General features: G+C 37.4%; 1 protein-coding gene across 1 annotated transcript; it reads left to right on the top strand.

Moving 5' to 3' along the window:
• Nucleotides 1–583: 583 nt before the first annotated feature.
• gucy2cb (guanylate cyclase 2Cb) lies at nt 584–18,937 on the top strand. The gene is made up of 27 exons (XM_029456326.1): nt 584–785; nt 2,252–2,364; nt 2,808–2,875; nt 3,030–3,245; nt 3,496–3,614; nt 4,747–4,846; nt 5,945–6,059; nt 6,549–6,690; nt 8,240–8,322; nt 8,422–8,530; nt 9,427–9,508; nt 9,789–9,891; nt 10,270–10,329; nt 10,408–10,479; nt 10,569–10,673; nt 12,554–12,640; nt 13,658–13,790; nt 13,872–14,009; nt 14,093–14,169; nt 14,244–14,335; nt 14,412–14,570; nt 15,878–16,070; nt 16,145–16,319; nt 16,882–16,980; nt 17,123–17,217; nt 17,329–17,405; nt 18,171–18,937. The coding sequence occupies exons 1-27, from the start codon at nt 584–586 to the stop codon at nt 18,376–18,378; spliced, it is 3,222 nt and encodes a 1,073-aa protein (XP_029312186.1). The 3' UTR covers nt 18,379–18,937.
• The last annotated feature ends 208 nt before the right edge of the window (nt 18,938–19,145 follow it).

Genomic DNA, 19,145 nt, shown 5'->3' on the forward strand with positions numbered 1-19,145 from the left:
CTGTTACAAATACAAAAAGCTGTGTGTGTGTCGACTAGTTCAGAGCTAACAAGCTCGGCAATCATGTGTCCTCCATGTGTTGCTGCCGATGTGAGTTTCAGGTCCTTATGAGCACACAGTAAACCACATATCCAGTTATTTTATTGTTGACTAGCTGAACTGTCCTGAAGCATAGAAACATTATTGTTGACATTCCCTTTAAAATCCATCTGTGTGTATCTCCGACACACTCACAGTCTGTGCTCTGTGTGTGTCAAGCTTGTAACTCATGCAGACCTTGGCACAACAACAGAGAGAAGGTTATATGGCCCTCCTCTGTGTCTTTACAGGTTGTATATTAACAACTTCATGTGGAAGAGGACAGGTGAGCGGCCACTCAGGGGAACAGACGAGCGTGAATGTGAGAAGCGAATGACTCAGAGAAGAGAAACGACTGGATTTTGTAAAAGAGGCTTTTTAGTTGTGGATCAGAAAACATTTCTTTGTCTAAGAGAACTTTACTTTACAGCTCTGGACTCTGGAGCAGACGGAAATCATGGACTTTCTTTAACAGCTCAAAAATATAAACGCCTGCAGATGAAATATGGGAGCGGGGTGGTGGAAGTTGTGTTTGTGCGTCTTGAGGATTGTTGCCGCTCCATGTTGGGGCATCAGACCGTGTCCGGAAGGGGCTACAATCAATGTGATCCTGCTGGAGGATGAAGAGTCTCCCTGGAGTCTGAGGTTTGTGAGGGGAGAAATACAGAAGGCCATAGAGACAGATTCAACCATTAATGCTGCAGAAGGTACTTAAACATAAAGACATCTGCATGTATGCACAGAATGATATTGTACTTTAGATTCTGCAGGAGAAATGTGGGACATAAAATGATCTGTGCGTGTGTAGCTGGTTGCATTTGAACACATATGTAAATCCACATGATTCATATATATCATCTCAAAGCCAACGCTTGTACAAAAGTGTTTAGGGTTGTCCCGCGGTTACAGTATTTTAGGCTCTTTTTTAGGAATTGTTCGTTTCACATTTTCTTGGCTTGCATCTTATCTAATGTTTCCACTGTAACCAGAGAAGTCTATCGCTTTAGATTTCAGGGGAACAGTGAAGCAATGGCTGATAACAGATAAGATATGATTTAGTGTGACATTAATGTGATATATGTTATCAGATATGAGTCATTATATTATGAACAAAAAATAAATAATCATCCGTGATGCTTTCTTAATGTTGATGATAATAATAATAACATTTATTAAGTTTTGACTCACTTGACTTGATTTTACCAGCTGAAATGTCAGTTGTTGTTAGTGGCCAATATGTTATCACAGTAACTAGACAAACCCCAGAAGTTACACTCGAACTGGTTCCCTCATTAAAAATACAATTGGATTTTTCCATTGTTTTTTGGGTTAAAGCAGAAAATAAACTCTGTGGCAATCAAATCACGTTTTGTTTAACAAGATAATCTTTACAAATGAACACCACTTTTTAACGTGTAAATTCAATCGGCAGTAGCAACAGGCTAACGTTCGGCATAACTTGCGACCATTAAAATTCAGAATTCACGAGTAGAACACAAAGTTAAAATCTCTTCAGCTTGTGTTTATATCAGGCATCTAACCAAAAACCCATTGACTTTGAGACAAAGGAACAGAAAGTGCTAAAATGCTAACTCATTTCCTGGTTTTTGAACTCATTCCTGCAGATCAAGCTAATATTTTATTGGTTGGTTCAGCGCTGATGATGTTTTAAGATGACCTGATATCGTGTTAAAACACTGAGCTCTCTTGGAAACAAGTTAGCGGAGGTTGCTGGAGTGTAAAGGTCCCCAAATCCAAGGCAGAGCCGCTAGCATTGGCTTATGATAAAGTAGCATCCAGGAACGGCTCCCACACTCTGGGAAAATACTGCACAGTGAATGTGCGAGTCATGAATGTGTACTATTACAAAATAACAGTATTAACTGCCGCTGGCCTTGGACGTAACACTGGGTTCGGCTACTACTGTAGGTAACGTTAGTAAGCTGGTGAGCTAGACATGCTAACATTTGCAGCTTGTGCAGACAAATGTACCATTTACTCCATTTCCTACATGTTGCAGTTTTGGTTTTAAAAGATGATTGCACTACAGCCCTGTCCGCACAGCTTCAACATGCAGACGATCTATAACCCATAAAAAGTGTTTTCTGTTTTGTTTTTTTAAATTAATGAAATGTTTCTTCTGCCTTTCCTTGTAACCACAAACCACATAAAGATGCAAGGTTTAATCTCACGGCTAACTATGCCGGGTTCAACACAACCTTTTATCGACATAGAGGCTGCCAGAGCAGCGTGTGTGAGGGAGTGGACGAGCTGAAGACCTTGATTGTGAGTACAGTTCACATCCACCTGATATACTTGCTTTTAAACAGGTACACATAGCAGCGTTGCCACGTGGGAAATGTCACACTATCGCACCAGAGGCTTAAAATGACAAACAAATTTACGACTTTTCTGGGTTTTTTTGTTTTGTTTTTAAAGCACTCGCTTTAAACTCATCACAGCTACTCAGCTATGATGCATGGAATAGTCTTCACAAAGCATGATTGGCTGGAAAGAGGTCACAGCTAAACAGGGTCCAAAGGGGTACTACAGTGTTCAAACTAACTGTTTGTTTCAAGTTCATTTCTCACTTAGTTGGACACATAAAGTTAATTTGCGTGTACAAGCAACGCTGCAAAGAAATTCACGATATCAAATGTAGTTAAAAGTACATAACACAAAAGTGGAACAAACACCCGCACTGACAGACAAAATCTATTCTCTTGCAGAATTCGGGCACCCTGGGGTGTGCCGTGCTCGGGCCAACCTGCACCTACGCTACTTTCCAAATGGTTGAGTAAGCGCATTTTGCAGGATTTGCCTGTTGGATCTACTCCTGAACATTTTTTGTAGTGGATGTGTCTGTAGCTACATGTCTCTTCGATCCACCTGTTTTTTCCCTCCATGTATTTGTAGTTCTCTATTGCTCTCCTCTTCTGTCTCTCTGTCAGTGTGGAAAAAGGTCTGAAGCTTGGTACGCCCATCATCTCGGCGGGAAGCTTCGGTCTCTCCTGCGACAACACGGTCAACCTGCAGCGCCTCCTGCCGCCGGCACGCAAGATCTCCGACTTTTTCATCAACTTCTGGCAAGACAACAACAAGTTAAAATCTGAGTGGGAGACGGCTTACGTTTACAAGAAACAGAGCAACACGGAGGATTGCTTTTGGTGAGTCACCTCAAGGGACACCTTTTCTATAATTAGGGAAACTGACGACCCCTGACTAAGTGACATATTTAATGGATATTTCATATTATATTCAATGCATAACAATAACAGTACAGAACAACTGATGAACTTTACAATTAACCCAAACAGTGAATGCAATAACTGCGATTTGGAGGATTTTTGAGCGATCTCCAGTGAACCACTGACCTCGTTGTTGCCTTTTTAACTTCTAAGCGATGTTCTCCTACAGGTATATAAATGCACTTGATGCAGACTCGAGCAAGTTTTCCCAAAAGATTCAGAGAACGGTGCTGCGCAAACCAGACGATCTGCAAAAAGCACTGATAGCACGCAACAGGACGAGCAACTGTGAGTCTTTTCTTTAAGAAATGCACAACACAGACATGGAATTTAATTATTGTACATTCATTGTATTCAAGTTCTTTTTCCAGACTGTCAGGAAGTAAACTCAGACGATGAAAGATGTTGCATAAATGGTATTTTGGAGGGAAACTTATTTCTCTCTGATTACAGTTTTAAACACGTGGGTCATTTAGTTAATTTATACAAAATTGATTTGGGTTAAGATACGTTTTTTATGTAACTTAAGTTACGTACGTAAGTTAAAATAAGTCAACATTGACTTTATGTTTCGTACGGGACCCGAACACGGGTCTCACTGTGTTTTTTGACTCATCCATCACCAACTGCCTCCCTCACCGGATTTAACAAAAAAACAAACGTAATCCGAGAGAAAATACATTTCCCTCGCTGAGGGGGAACATCATTGTTAGACCAGGTTACTCAGAATATCTCCCTCTGGACTGGTAGATTTGACTTTCAGAGGTTGATAATGACAAGTCTCCCACTTTGAACCATACGACCATAAAAGGACACATCTCAACAACCATCGAGATTTACGGTGTAGCCCGTGTTGAGCCAAGCATGCAACATATTCTCAGCTGAGAGACGTTCCTGTTTTGCGGCCTCTCTCTCCCCTGCTCCACTGAAAAACGTCCCGCCTCTCGGTTACATCCGTGTATATATCATTTCTGGTCTTTGACGTCTGACGTCATCACGTCACATCATACGGGGTATTCGAACGACTCTGCCATGGGGGCGCGCTCATATTATGCATTCACAATATCGCAGTGATTATGATCACAATGAGTCACAGTTCTGAGTGAGTTGAGCTTTGTTTAATACATATAGTACCTAACATTTCTTCACATTAGCTATGTAAATACGTGCATTTGTCAGTTATTACACAACAGAATACATTTATTAGTTAATTATATCAGCCTACTGTAGAAATATTAACTTGTGCACATACCGTAGCTTTTTGTTTTACTTTGATGCAGCTATTAAAAAGGGCATTTTGGATTTGGTATTAACCTCAGTTTCAAGGTTAAAGTGTAAATGTTCCACTCCCACACGGCTCCTATGATAAAGGTGCAAACATTAACCGGTCTGTGTTTTAATACAGTTTCTCTGTTTGCAGTGTTCATCATGTGCGGATCACCAATGGATGTAGAGGAGATGAAGAGTATCTCCGAGGCAGACAGCAGCGATATTCTCTTTATCCTGATTGATCTTTACAAGTCAGTCGTCTTTATATCATTTCATCTCTTTCTACGTCTCTAATTTTGCAGTTTCTCTCGTTTTTTTTTCTGATCTTGGTACTTGGTGCATGTAGACACATGCACCAAGTACCAAGAAACATGTTGGCACTTATTATAGTGTTTATATATATTATAGTTATATAATAACTATAATAGTTAGAAAGTGAGCAGAGAAGCAAAGAGAAATAATTAGCATAATAATAAATGGTTGAAATTATTATCTTAAAGTAGGGGTGTCGCCGGTATTGACGATAAAACATGATATTAATACAATTAATTATTGATATTATGTTAACTATACACACATGATAATATCGTGTGAATAATCTAGCACCTTTTAAATAATTTCAGACTTTCTCTCCACCTTCTACTCTCATGTTTTGAGTGTAATTAATTTGCCAAAAAGGAGACAAAACGCCCAAAAAAACTTTATTTATTTTCAAAAAGTTCTATAGATTTCGCAATAATCTCTTTATCATGAATTCTTTCGGCCACGATAATCGTGTAGTGAAAATCTGATATTGTGACAGTCCTCTCTCAAAGTTAGTGAGATAGTTATCTAAATGCAATGAAGAAATAAGTGAAATAAATTAATGAATAAATGCTTAAAACGCAGTAATACAGATGCAAACTGACCTAAACATTGACATTTTAATTGTATTATTGTAATATCCACTTTTATATCCACTTGTGTCATTAATAGTTCAATAATGTCCAGATAAAGTAATTTGTAATACGCTGCTTGGCGTTGATGTCTGACCAAAAGGGTTGGAAACAACTGGAATACATTATATTTAAAATGTTTAACTTTTCTAACTTCATGCTTATGTTATGACATTTCATAATTTTCAATGACAGATCCGTTTATATTGGATATATATATATATATATAGAATATAATTTATATATATATATATATATATATATATATATATATTGGATATGTGTATCCTCATTAAAATATTGATTAAAAAATATTTTACTGAATATGCCAGCTTCAGATCCTTTTAGGCAGAGAATTACAAATAAGTAATAAATATAATGACGTGGGAATGACGACGCCTCTCCGCTCCACAGCGATCAATATTACACCAACACATCGTCGCTGCCGTCCATGAGGAACGTGTTGGTGCTGACGATGCCCAACACCAGACACTACATTATCAACACGGACCTGACAGACAACAACACGGTGAGGACACATGACTCCCTTCTTCCTCGTACTGCCGTTTAAAAATAGTTTGACATTTTGGGAAATATTTCTCAAAATGTCAAACTATTGCTGTGTGTGCATCTTTATAAGAGAGTTAAAGGGCCAGTTCTCCTAAATTATAGATAAGAATATTTTCTCACCTTACTTCCTGTGGTAATTTAAGTTGATATAATTTAGTAAGTTTTAGAGTTTTTGTCTTGTAAATATTTGTATTTTTCTCATTAATTTACGATTTTAATCTTGGAATCCGTGTTATGTCATGTTATTTATTAACTTATTAGTTTTTGTTTTACTGTCTCCACTGCATTCACCCCAATACAACAGGAGTGAATTAAATGTCATATTACATTTAAAATCCCTGTCCAGCATCAATCGATGTTCCTCTGATCCTCTCATTTTACATTTATTAATACGATTATATCCAGAAATGAGTTCCAATAATCAACTTGTTTCTCTCTCTCTCTGCAGATGAATGATTATATGGCTGCGTACCACGATTCAGTGCTGCTGATAGGCCAGCTGATGAGGGACATTGTTGATAAGAATAAGTCGGATGTTCAGCAGATAGAGTTTGTCACTGTGAATAACTTCAGAAACATCACTTTCAATGGTAAGAAAGGAGGAAGAGTTAAAGATTGAGAGGCTTTATGGTCATATGCACAACAGCCACAGCGTAGTTGTGGACATAAAAATAAATAAAATAGTGCAAGGACATAATGGTGCAATAATAAAATGCAGGAATAAGTCAAATATATACATATATAACTTAATAAGTTAGTGGGATGAAGGGAGAGAAGGAACACATATATAAAAGAATAAAATAAATGTATTTGACGGAGAAACCAGCAAAGTGAAAACTCAAAAAGCCTTGAGTAACAAAGAGCAGACAAAGCTGCTTAAATGATTTTAGAAACACTGAGGTCATCATCAAAATGTCTAAAACTTTAAATTACCTGCTTAACAAATGTCATTCCCATCAGCTGTTTGGTGCTTATTAGCAAATGTAAGCTAACACGCTTCACAAACAAGAAAACATTAAACTTGCTAAACAGCATATTAGCATTCTGATGTTAGCATTTAGCTCAAAGCACAGCCAAAGATTATTAACATTTTGAAAAAGTTTGACTGATGTTAACGCTCCGTGTTGCCAGATTTCTCCTGATTTCTCTGAAAAATGTCATTTTATTGGCAGAACGTTGAGAACATATGTTGCTTGTGAGAAATGGGTCCAATATTTATTTGGGGCGAGAGAATCGGTCATAATCTGTGTTCACGTTCACTTCTGTCATTGGCTGAAACCTGCCATTCGTCTCTTAAAGGGGCAGTAGCGAAACCCACGTGACACAGATACAAAACATTTTAATTGGTCTAAAAGGTTAACATATGAAGTCTCAAAACACTGGGTCATCTCATAAAGTACTGACAAGGTACATGGTTGTAATTGTAAAAGTCTGAATAAACACTTGTGACATGACCCTGAAAACAGCCGTCAGAGTTGACATTGCTTCCTGTTTTGTGTGAGACCCAACAGATGGAAGCTGCCGTCACTTATTTGTATTTTCCGCTGACAGAAGTGAGAAGGTGTTAGAGCCTGCAGGCAGCAGCTGTGTGTAATTGGGTGTGAGTGTGATTGAGTGACACACTCAAAGAGAAGCTGTTACTTCTATCAGGCTCTTTTATACCACTATATTTCCACTAATGACAGTAAAAAGATACAAAATGTTAATTTCCTGCTTCTTTATACTTGACTCGACTATAATTCAGAGGCAAATATTGTACGTTTTACTCCTTTATTTTAATGTGACAGCTTTAGTTACTTTCAGATCAATCGATAAACTTTATTGATCCCTTGGTGAAATTCCCAAGCTAGCAGGCAGTATATAAAGTAAAAATAAAGCTCCTGTGATGAACACATTAATGCATCAACAATTATAATACGATAATATAATATATAATATTCTGAAATGGGCCGAGAACTTCAACTTTTTGTACTTTAAGTGTATTTTGAAGCTGATCATTTTATACTTTTATCTACCTATACAACCTGAGTGCTTCTAGTTTGCAGTAGTCCCAACAGTGAACAGAAAACAAACAGCTGAGGCTGACTAATGTGTCGGCCGTTTGTTTGTCTATAAAGATGTTTTTATGATTCTGCGCAGGAAGTGCTGGACTCTACAAGCTGGACAAGCACGGAGACAGAGATGTGAACCTCTCAGTCATTTACACCACTAATGACAACAAGGTGCATTGTTCTCCTGGGCTAATTCTTGTGCATTTTGTGCTGAATCTTTTGCCATATCCTTAAATGTTTCAATTTCTCCTTCTTCATGGGATCTTTTAGTACCGACTTTTATTCACATTCGACACTGAGCACAATGAAACCAAGGTGGTTGACACGGACCCTTCCTTCATCTGGGGGAAAAAACTTCCTGATTCCATACCAGACCAAGGTACATCTAAAACACACACACACACACACACACACACACACACACACACACACACACACACACACACACACACTTATGTTTCCATTATTTTAGCGGACATTACGTTGACTTTCTGGAGACTTACCCTTAACTTAACCTTAACTCTAAACCACGTATTCACAAATGTAATGATTTACGTTGTGGGGACTCTCATTTTGTCCCCAAAAAGAAGGTAACACATTGTGACTGTAAACAGATTTATGTCCCCACAACACACACACACCATTGTATTCCCATCACTTTAGAAGACATAACATTTACTTTAATTTCCTGGTGACTTACCCTAACCTTAAGCTAAACCTTCACACTGAAATGTAATGATTTACGTTATGGGGACTTAGGGAAGCGAGTCCCCACAATGTCACTGTGTGAAAAAGATGTATGTCCCCACAACACACACACACACCATTGTTTTCCCCTCACTTTAGAAGACATAACATTGACTTACTTTAATTTCATGGGGACTTACCCTAACCTTAAGCTAAACCTTCACACTGAAATGTAATGATTTACGTTATGGGGACGTAGGAAGGCGAGTCCCTGCAATGTCACTGTGTGAAAAAGATATATGTCCCCACAACACACACACACACACACACACACACACACACACACACACACACACACACCAGCCTGATTGTATCAGCTGGCCGTCACAACCTATAATCATAAACTGTCTTTCTACGCACATTTACACCCGTGCACACGTATGAGCAGACACAGCACACCTGTTAGGTGGACTTCGGCAGTTTATTGCTGTCAATAAAATGATCAGAGAATTAACTCAGACGTGTTATAAAGAGTGAAACTTTTTATCCCGATTAAAGGTTTTACTGTTTCTGTGCTTACTCCTTTAGGCCTGGAATTTCATGACATTATCGTCATTGTGTTGGCTGTTACTGTGGTTGTAGTGGCCACCATCGCCTTCATTTTCTACAGGTGAGTGCTCAACCAACTCCAATGCTTAAAACCTCTAATCAAGGACATCACACTGAGTAAAGTGACAATGATTTTTGATGTTTACTTCTAACTGTCCTTTAGATAAATGGAAATAAACTGCAGATGCATGAAAATCAGTTTTCAATTGAAGTTTCAGAGAATGTGCATAAAATTGAATTTCAATTGTGAATAAAATGATGCATCTCAAATTTGAATATTATCAACCATAAAGCAGAGTTGGTCTTTGTAAATGAAATGTCAAATTTCATTTCCTGTGCAGACAGAACAGGAGAGAACGTCAGGTCAGGAAGCGCTGGTCGCACATCGCCTCTGATCTCATCACACTGCTGGAGAACAACGAACTCAATGTCGTCTCTCTTAAAGTAAAGTAAATGTAAACCTCTTGGTCACTATGGAGACCAGCACAAAACATTTTTGGTAGAAAAGAAAAGGCTTTATAAAAAGGTACAATACAGGGCTGCACCATCAGTGTCTTGTTTATCAAACAACAACCTTGTAACTGAGAATATTTCAAAATCCCCTCTGTAAAAACCTTTGACTCTAATATGTCAACATTGAACACATTCTGGAAATGTAGGCAAATGAGCACATATTTAATAAGATGATGCCTCATCTGCATATTTAAACATAACATTTTAGAAAACTTATAATACAAAAAAATGTTTTCTTAATGTAAGTAATCAAAAGTTTAATTGTGATATCTGTTAGTTAAAGTTTTTACCCTAATCTGCCGCCATCAGATTGATGACGAGAGGAAAAACATGAAATTCCCGATCCGCCGTGCGCTCTACGATAAGAAGGTAAACAGTTCTTCAAATGAAACAAGCTTTTTCACGACACTGAACGTGAAGATTTGATTGCTGCTCGAATGTTTTCAGGTTGTGATTCTGAAGGAGCTGGAGCACTCGGACGGGAACTTCAACAACACCCAGATGTTTGAGCTTAATGACGTAAAACACACGAACACACGGCAGGAACATTTGTTCATGTGTTCATGTCCAGGCTTAAAAAGAGTCACTGTTTCTTCTTTTCTCCGCAGCTCATGCAAATCGACTATTACAACCTCACAAAGTTTTATGGCACGGTGCAGTTTGATCAGGGTGTGTTCGGAGTGTTTGAGTACGGAGAGAGGGGGTCGCTCAGGGTACGTACGGCAGTTCAAGTACATTCAGGTTTGAAAGGAAAATTCAGTTTGCATATATCGAAGTCCATCATAGTACAGTTCTTAGTACAGAACAAGCAAATAATATGGAGGCACAGTAAAAAAAAATGGAGGCACAGTAAAAAAAATTATAAAATAGAATAAAAAAGTAATTATAATGACTTAGTATCTCTAAATAACGACTTAGTATCTCAGAATAATGACTTAGTATCTCTAAATAACGACTTAGTATCTCAGAATAATGACTTAGTATCTCTAAATAATGACTTAGTATCTTAGAATAATGACTTAGTATCTCTAAATAATGACTTAGTATCTCTAAATAATGACTTAGTATCTCTAAATAATGACTTAGTATCTCTAAATAATGACATAGTATCTCTAAATAATGACTTAGTATCTCTAAATAACAACTTTGTATCTCTAAATAATGACTTAGTATCTCTAAATAATGACTTAGTATCTCTAAATAATGACTTAGTATCTCTAAATAATGACATAGTATCTCTAAATAATGACTTAGTATCTCTAAATAACAACTTTGTATCTCTAAATAATGACTTAGTATCTCTAAATAACAACTTTGTATCTCTAAATAATGACTTAGTATCTCTAAATAATGACTTAGTATCTCTAAATAATGACTTAGTATCTCTAAATAACAACATAGTATCTCTAAATAACAACTTAGTATCTCTAAATAATGACTTAATATCTCTAAATAACAACTTAGTATCTCTAAATAACAACTTAGTATCTCTAAATAACAACTTAGTATCTCTAAATAACAACTTAGTATCTCTAAATAACAACATAGTATCTCTAAATAACAACTTAGTATCTCTAAATAACAACTTAGTATCTCTAAATAATGACTTAGTATCTCTAAATAACAACTTAGTATCTCTAAATAATGACTTAGTATCTCTAAATAATGACTTAGTATCTCTAAATAATAAATTAGTATCTCTAAATAACAACTTAGTATCTCTAAATAATAAATTAGTATCTCTAAATAACAACTTAGTATCTCTAAATAATGACTTAGTATCTCTAAATAATGACTTAGTATCTCTAAATAATAAATTAGTATCTCTAAATAACAACTTAGTATCTCTAAATAATGACTTAGTATCTCTAAATAACAACTTTGTATCTCTAAATAATGACTTAGTATCTCTAAATAATGACTTAGTATCTCTAAATAATGACTTAGTATCTCTAAATAATGACATAGTATCTCTAAATAATGACTTAGTATCTCTAAATAACAACTTTGTATCTCTAAATAATGACTTAGTATCTCTAAATAACAACTTTGTATCTCTAAATAATGACTTAGTATCTCTAAATAATGACTTAGTATCTCTAAATAATGACTTAGTATCTCTAAATAACAACATAGTATCTCTAAATAACAACTTAGTATCTCTAAATAATGACTTAATATCTCTAAATAACAACTTAGTATCTCTAAATAACAACTTAGTATCTCTAAATAACAACTTAGTATCTCTAAATAACAACATAGTATCTCTAAATAACAACTTAGTATCTCTAAATAACAACTTAGTATCTCTAAATAATGACTTAGTATCTCTAAATAACAACTTAGTATCTCTAAATAATGACTTAGTATCTCTAAATAATGACTTAGTATCTCTAAATAATAAATTAGTATCTCTAAATAACAACTTAGTATCTCTAAATAATAAATTAGTATCTCTAAATAATGACTTAGTATCTCTAAATAATGACATTATATCTAAAAGAAATGACAAAATAATGAGAAACTTAAGAAAATCTGTTCATAATATAACACTATATATAATTTTACCAGATTTTACATCTGTTTCTCCCAGTATGTGCTGAACGACAAGGTTTCGTACCCAGAGAACACCTTCATGGACTGGGAGTTCAAGATCTCCGTCATGTATGACATCGCCAAGGTGAGACAGAAACTCCGCTGATGAAACATTATGTAACTCTGACGTGCTTATTTTGTATTTGGCATATTATATCTTATGAAGCTTTATTATTGATTGAAAGAGCAGGAGCCATATGCTCAGCGCAATACAAAAGCACTTATTACATGTTATATAATTATATATGATGTCCTTTCGTAATAAACTACAATACTTGTCAGATTACTTTTCCACACTTATCAAATGTTCAGTTACTGTTACATGTTCTTTCCTGATCTTGAATTGTGTTATATTTGAGTATTTCCTTGATATGCCTTTTGACTTAAACATGGACGTTTTAAGAAAAGAGGTCCTAACTGAAACCTTTCTAAATAAAAGCGCCCATAAATTGGGAAATCAATAAACTAACATTGGTACATCAATCAATTAACAAACTATAAAATTAATTATACATAAATAAGTATATATACATAAATAAATATATATATTTATTTATATATATATATATATAAATATACATAAAGAAATATATACATACATACATAAATTAATAAATATATATATACATAAAGAAATATATATACATAAATTAATAAATATATAAATAAATATATATACATAAATAAATATATTTATTTATAATAAATAATAAATAAATATATATACATACATTAATATACATAAATAAATATATATTCTATAAATTAATATATATATATATATATACACAGAGGTGTAAACTGTTTGTAAAACAGTAAGTACAAGTAGATCAAGGTCATCACACAGCAGTTCTCTTGAAACTGACAATAATTAACAAAGCCAAATTATCCCTTCTTCAGTAACTGTAATGTAATGTGATTTTATTTGATATTTTATGTGAAACGGTTTATAAGTTTCATACCAAGGTGAATGATTTGTTTAAGACTTGAATGACACACACATACTCTCATAGGAGTTGTTGTTGCAGTTCCTCCTGATGACCAGTAGAGGTCAGTAGAGATCACAGAGGATTTATTGCCCCTTTAATCTGAATCTCTGCAGGGCATGTCCTATCTGCATGCCAGTCACATCCAGGTGCACGGTCGCCTCAAGTCCACCAACTGTGTGGTGGACAACCGCATGGTGGTGAAGATCACAGACTTTGGCTGCAACAGCTTTCTTAGCCCCGGCAAAGGTAAAAGCAACATCCACAGTGTGTCTAGTCTCTATGTATTTCTTCACTTTCTCACATTCTCCTTCCTCTTCCTCCTCTCAGACTTGTGGACCGCTCCGGAGCATCTGAGGAGACAGGGCACGTCTCAGAAAGGAGACGTCTACAGCTTTGCCATCATCGCTCAGGAGATTGTTCTCAGAAAAAGCACCTTCTACACCACATGCTGCTCCGACCGAGCAGGTGGGACACACTTACACGAGCAGTCCAAAATGAGGCTTATTATCCTTCAGGGACTGTATGAAAATCTGTGTGTTTCCTAACAGAAAAGCTTGCCAAGGTTATCATGTCCTACTTCAGACCTGATCTTAACTTTAACACAGCTTCAGAGAAAGAATCAGAGGTGAGTCAAAGCCAACTTCATCTGCGATTAGGTGTCGGATGTGTCTTTAAAACTTTGTGTCCTCCGTCTCGTAGGTGTACATGTTGATAAAATGCTGTTGGGATGAGGATCCAGAAAGAAGAACCGACTTTAAGAGGGTGGAAAACTGTCTGGGGAAAATCATCAGGTAATGGCCGTGTTTACTTTCATGGGTTCCTGTTGCCAAGAAGATTTAGTGAAAGTTTTTTCTTTCTTCCCTTTAGTAAAATTCATAACCAGGACAATGAGAGCTACATGGATAACATGATCAGACGGCTGCAGATGTATTCAAGAAACCTGGAGAACCTCGTGGAGGAGAGAACGGTCCTGTACAAAGCGGAGCGGGACAGAGCAGACTGCCTCAACTTCATGCTGCTGCCCGGGTCTGTTTACACTTAAAGGGGCACAACACATTTTTTTCGACACAGAAATATGGAAACCCTAAAAAAAAAGATTGTATTCCATTTTTTAAGTCTGATCTAAATGACTTATGACTAAGTTCCTTATCTTTTTTCAAAAACAGTTTTTGCAGATTTTTGTCAGGATCATTTTAGGATCTCAGTATTTGTTGTTGTAATACATAATTTTGGCCACAAGGGGCTGACGAGCACCACTACGCCATGAATAAACATAAGTGCCAAAAACGGCAGTTCAGTGAACGGCCACTTGAGGCTCCAAAAGGAAGTCAATCCCCATAGACTCCCATGTTAAAATGTCCAACTTTAAAGCAGAAATAAACATGTTTACAGCCTGGTACGAAAAGGTCTGTATCGCTAATTTCCTCGTTCTTTCAACTGTAATGGCTGATTTTAAAATATAAAACGTATTAAATATTAAATTAGAGTGCCATCACCTGCTAACTGCCTGGGCTCCACCGACAACCTTTTTTTCACCTATTCGCACAAATAAAAGACATAAAATGTAACTCAGAATAATTTTTTTCACCAGGCAAAAATGAGAAAATTAGAAATTATCCTGGCAAAAGCTCTTTAATGTTCTTTCTCCTGTTTTTAAGTCATAAACACAGGAGAGGAAACTATTCAGATCAGACTTTCAGACAAAACAAATGCTCTCACTTGCCTCTCAGGGTTTTTTTACCTGAAAAGTAGCCCACATGTTCAAAAACTGCCCAGTCTTGTGTCGTGGATATTTATCGCTCACAACATTGTGGTATGAAACAGAGAGGAATCGATAAAGCACAGATATAGTTGATTAATTATTATTTCGTTGTACAACAAACAATAATAATGAGAACACTACCTGCTTCCAAGCACAACCGCGTAGTGTCCCAACTCACAAAGAGAATCTACCCCTTATATTTGAGTTCTTAATGAACACACAAACCTTGTCTCCTACATTACATACATTGAAGCACATATGATCATGACACCAACATAATCTAAAACAGATGTGAAGGTCACTTCCTCATGATCATTAACGGGTTCCCTTAACTTCATTAGAGCATGGAGTCCATGTCAGTCATGCCAAATGATGCACATATGGCATGGGTCATTCTCAGGGCTACATAGGTCATACATTGCAAACTTAATAAATAAGACATTGTTCATTAGATTATCTTAACACTTGCAACACCTTCTGGGGGTGAATGTTTAAAAAGTCACTGGTGTAACTGTAATGAAAGCTCAGGTGGATCATCTTGTTTCATTGGTGTTTGTTGCTCCCTGTGAAGCCCGGTGGTGAAAAGCCTGAAGGAGTCGGGTGTGGTGGAGCCAGAGCTGTACGAAGAAGTGACGGTATACTTCAGCGACATCGTCGGCTTCACCACACTGTGCCAGTACAGCACACCGATGGAAGTCGTGGACATGCTCAACGACATCTACAAGGGCTTCGACAGCATCCTCGACCACCACGACGTCTACAAGGTATTGTAGACAAATTCAACAGACATGAATCCACCGACGGCACAGACTTCATGATTTCTTGCACCTTCCCTCAGGTGGAGACGATCGGCGACGCCTACATGGTGGCGTCCGGGCTTCCGAAGCGAAACGGGAACAGGCACGCGGTAGATATCTGCCGCATGGCGCTGGATATCTTGGCGTTCATGGGTACTTTCCAGCTCCGACACCTGCCTGGTATCCCTGTGTGGATACGTATCGGCGTTCACTCAGGTGGGCGGCACTGAACTCTGCTTATTATTTATCAATCTTCCAATAAAATAAGTAGAAAAGTGCAGATCTCCACCAGGTGTGTCTCTCACCTCCCAAACAAAGAAGAATCTCACTCAGTGGTCCCTGCAGGCTTCCTTACATCAAGTCGTTCAGATCATCTCAGGCTTAACTTTACTGCATCATAACATATCTGGTGTGGAATTAATCTGCAGATGCTCCAGTTCAAAATGAGACCACACTGTTCTGTGGATGTCAAAATGTGGCCTCGAACCACAGACTGTATGAAAACGTTATTAGATGAACGGTCATTAGATGAACTGCAGTTTTTGCCGCTTTAAATCAAATAAAAAGATCTTTGATTATATTGTTATATTGAGTTTTCTCAAATACAAAAATAATGCATTCTCATTACATCTTTACAAGTGGGCTTGTTTGCAAAAGTAGTAAAAACTCCTATTTCACACCTAAATATGACAAATCAATGTTGGCATATTAAGCCATAGAGATACTGTATGTGGTACGACAGCGGTTGTAATGATACTGACTGAACATGTGTGTGCAGGTCCGTGTGCAGCAGGCGTTGTGGGGATAAAGATGCCCAGATATTGTTTGTTTGGAGACACAGTCAACACGGCGTCTCGCATGGAGTCTTCAGGACACCGTAAGTAGTGGTCCACTTATATATCCACTCTCATAACTCCGGTGCAATTAGAGAATCCACCAATCAACCTAATTCAATAAAATGGCCGCAGCCGCTGGTAAAAAAACAGATGCCTGTTGTTTTATCTTTTAATATCCTCCAGCCCTGCGGATCCACGTCAGTCAGCCGACTATAAATATCCTGCAGAGGACAGACTGCAAGTTCGAGTACGAGATGAAAGGAGAAACGTTTCTGAAGGTAAAGATGGGCCTCTCCATCACATTCACAATCATTCATCACAGATATTCCTCAGAGAGCACCGACCGCAGACTTCACTGCCACACATGTTGTAAATGTGTGTTTTCAAAGGGTAAAGGAACAGAGACGACCTACTGGTTGACAGATGAGACGGGAGAAGACTACGACCTTCCAACTCCACCCACAACGTAAGAAAACCCTCCAGCTGCTGAAGTGTCCTCCCCTCAAATGTCTTCACTACGTTTACTGATGTATGACTGACGTGTACGACGGCGTATTAGAGGCTCAGAATATCCAAGATGAAAAGGCGTAAATGTGAATAATCTAACAAATTTACGAGAAATACATTCTTGATTAGAAGAGAGAAAAATCTAAATCTCTTAAATTTAAAGGTGCAACTAGAATTGAGCCACTAGGTGACAAGAGCAATTATTTTATTATGCACCTTTTAATAGCTTTGTATGTAAATATTTGTCTGCTTAAAAATGTTTAACGCAACTTTTAAGTCACAAATTAAGGGCAGCAGCCGGTTATCTTAGCTTAGCATAAGCTAGCGCTAACAGCTAGCGCTAACAGCTAGCCTGGCGCTGCCCAGAGGCGACCACATCTGGCCAACCTGCACCTCCAAAAAATCCCTAATTAACACGTTAAATCTTGTTTTTGTCCTGCACATTTACTGCAGCCTGACACGCCGTTAGAGCCTCGTTTGAACCTGGCTCTGTATCAGGGTTTAGTTTATTGCTTTGGTGTATAACGGTGCATATATACACACAGTAAGATCAATTAAAATGGAGAAATAAGTAATAAAAAATAAAATGTGCAAGAAACATAAATGTACAAAAAAGAAAATACAATAATGAGAAATGTCTGTAAATAAATATCTACATTATATCTGAATAGAAGTGGAAGAGCTGTGCAGTTTTAAAGTTTGTCCTGCTTCGCTGCTTCTCCAGGGAGAACTTCCAGCGGCTCCAGCAGGACCTCGCCAACATGATCCTGGCGTGTCTGGAGCGGCGCTCTCGAGGCTCCATCCAGAGGAGGACGCCGCTCTCCAGTCAGAGCAAAGAGGACGACGAGGCATCAGAGGTGGAGTCTGAGAGTGACCAGCCAGAGTACCTGCATCTGGCCACTGTGGATAACACGCTCAGCACATTCCTGTAGCTCCTCTGCTGCAGAGCACGTACAGTCACATGTCAAATACTAAAATATTCTGCAAGACTGGGAAGCGACCAGCAGGTCGAGCCCGAGGGAAGGAAGTGTGCAACATCGAGCAGAGATGCGAAGATTCATTTACTTCAGCCTGCACAGAGGATATTCAGTATCTGTCAGGTTCATTGTTTAAATGTGTTTAATTACAGCTTGGTCTTAAACACGAGTCATGAGAGACTTGATACTGAATTTACTCCTTGTGCTTATATTTCTTTCTGAGAATCATTAACACTTTACCAAGTGTGCTAAACTACAAGCACGGTTTGTAATATTATAACACACTATTAGCAAAACTGTAAACACTATTTACTATCGTCTTCCCACATCGCCACATGTGAAAACACTTTTGTATAATAAGTTCACTTATAAATCAGAGCTTGAGCACAATAAATACAGCAACGATGGAGGCCAGTACTGGACAGAGAGGAAGAAGAGGAGGATAAAAATAAAGAGCAACGCTGTAGATGAAGCTACATTGTGACAAGATGCAACTTAATTCAACATAATGGCAATAAAAGTGAATTTGTGACTTGGCATCCTGACTGAATTATTAGTTATTGTTCTAATCTATAGATCAGATTTAACCTAAATCTGCCATATTGTTCATTCCTAAAGGAAAACTTCCCCAAAATGATCTTATATATATCAATTACTCATCACGTGTTACCCTCCACGGTGAACGAAGAATCACAAAACAGAAACGTTTTCGATGAATTGAA

This window comes from Cottoperca gobio, chromosome 19 (genome assembly GCF_900634415.1).
Source record: "Cottoperca gobio chromosome 19, fCotGob3.1, whole genome shotgun sequence".
NCBI lineage: Eukaryota > Metazoa > Chordata > Actinopteri > Perciformes > Bovichtidae > Cottoperca > Cottoperca gobio.

Bases quoted from the DNA above. Each gene is read 5' to 3' on its own strand.
- gucy2cb (XM_029456326.1), top strand. From the start codon at position 584: ATGGGAGCGGGGTGGTGGAAGTTGTGTTTGTGCGTCTTGAGGATTGTT. The intron at 2,365-2,807 runs GTGAGTACAGTT...ATTCTCTTGCAG, and splicing joins ACGAGCTGAAGACCTTGATT to AATTCGGGCACCCTGGGGTG. The intron at 8,323-8,421 runs GTGCATTGTTCT...GGGATCTTTTAG, and splicing joins ACACCACTAATGACAACAAG to TACCGACTTTTATTCACATT.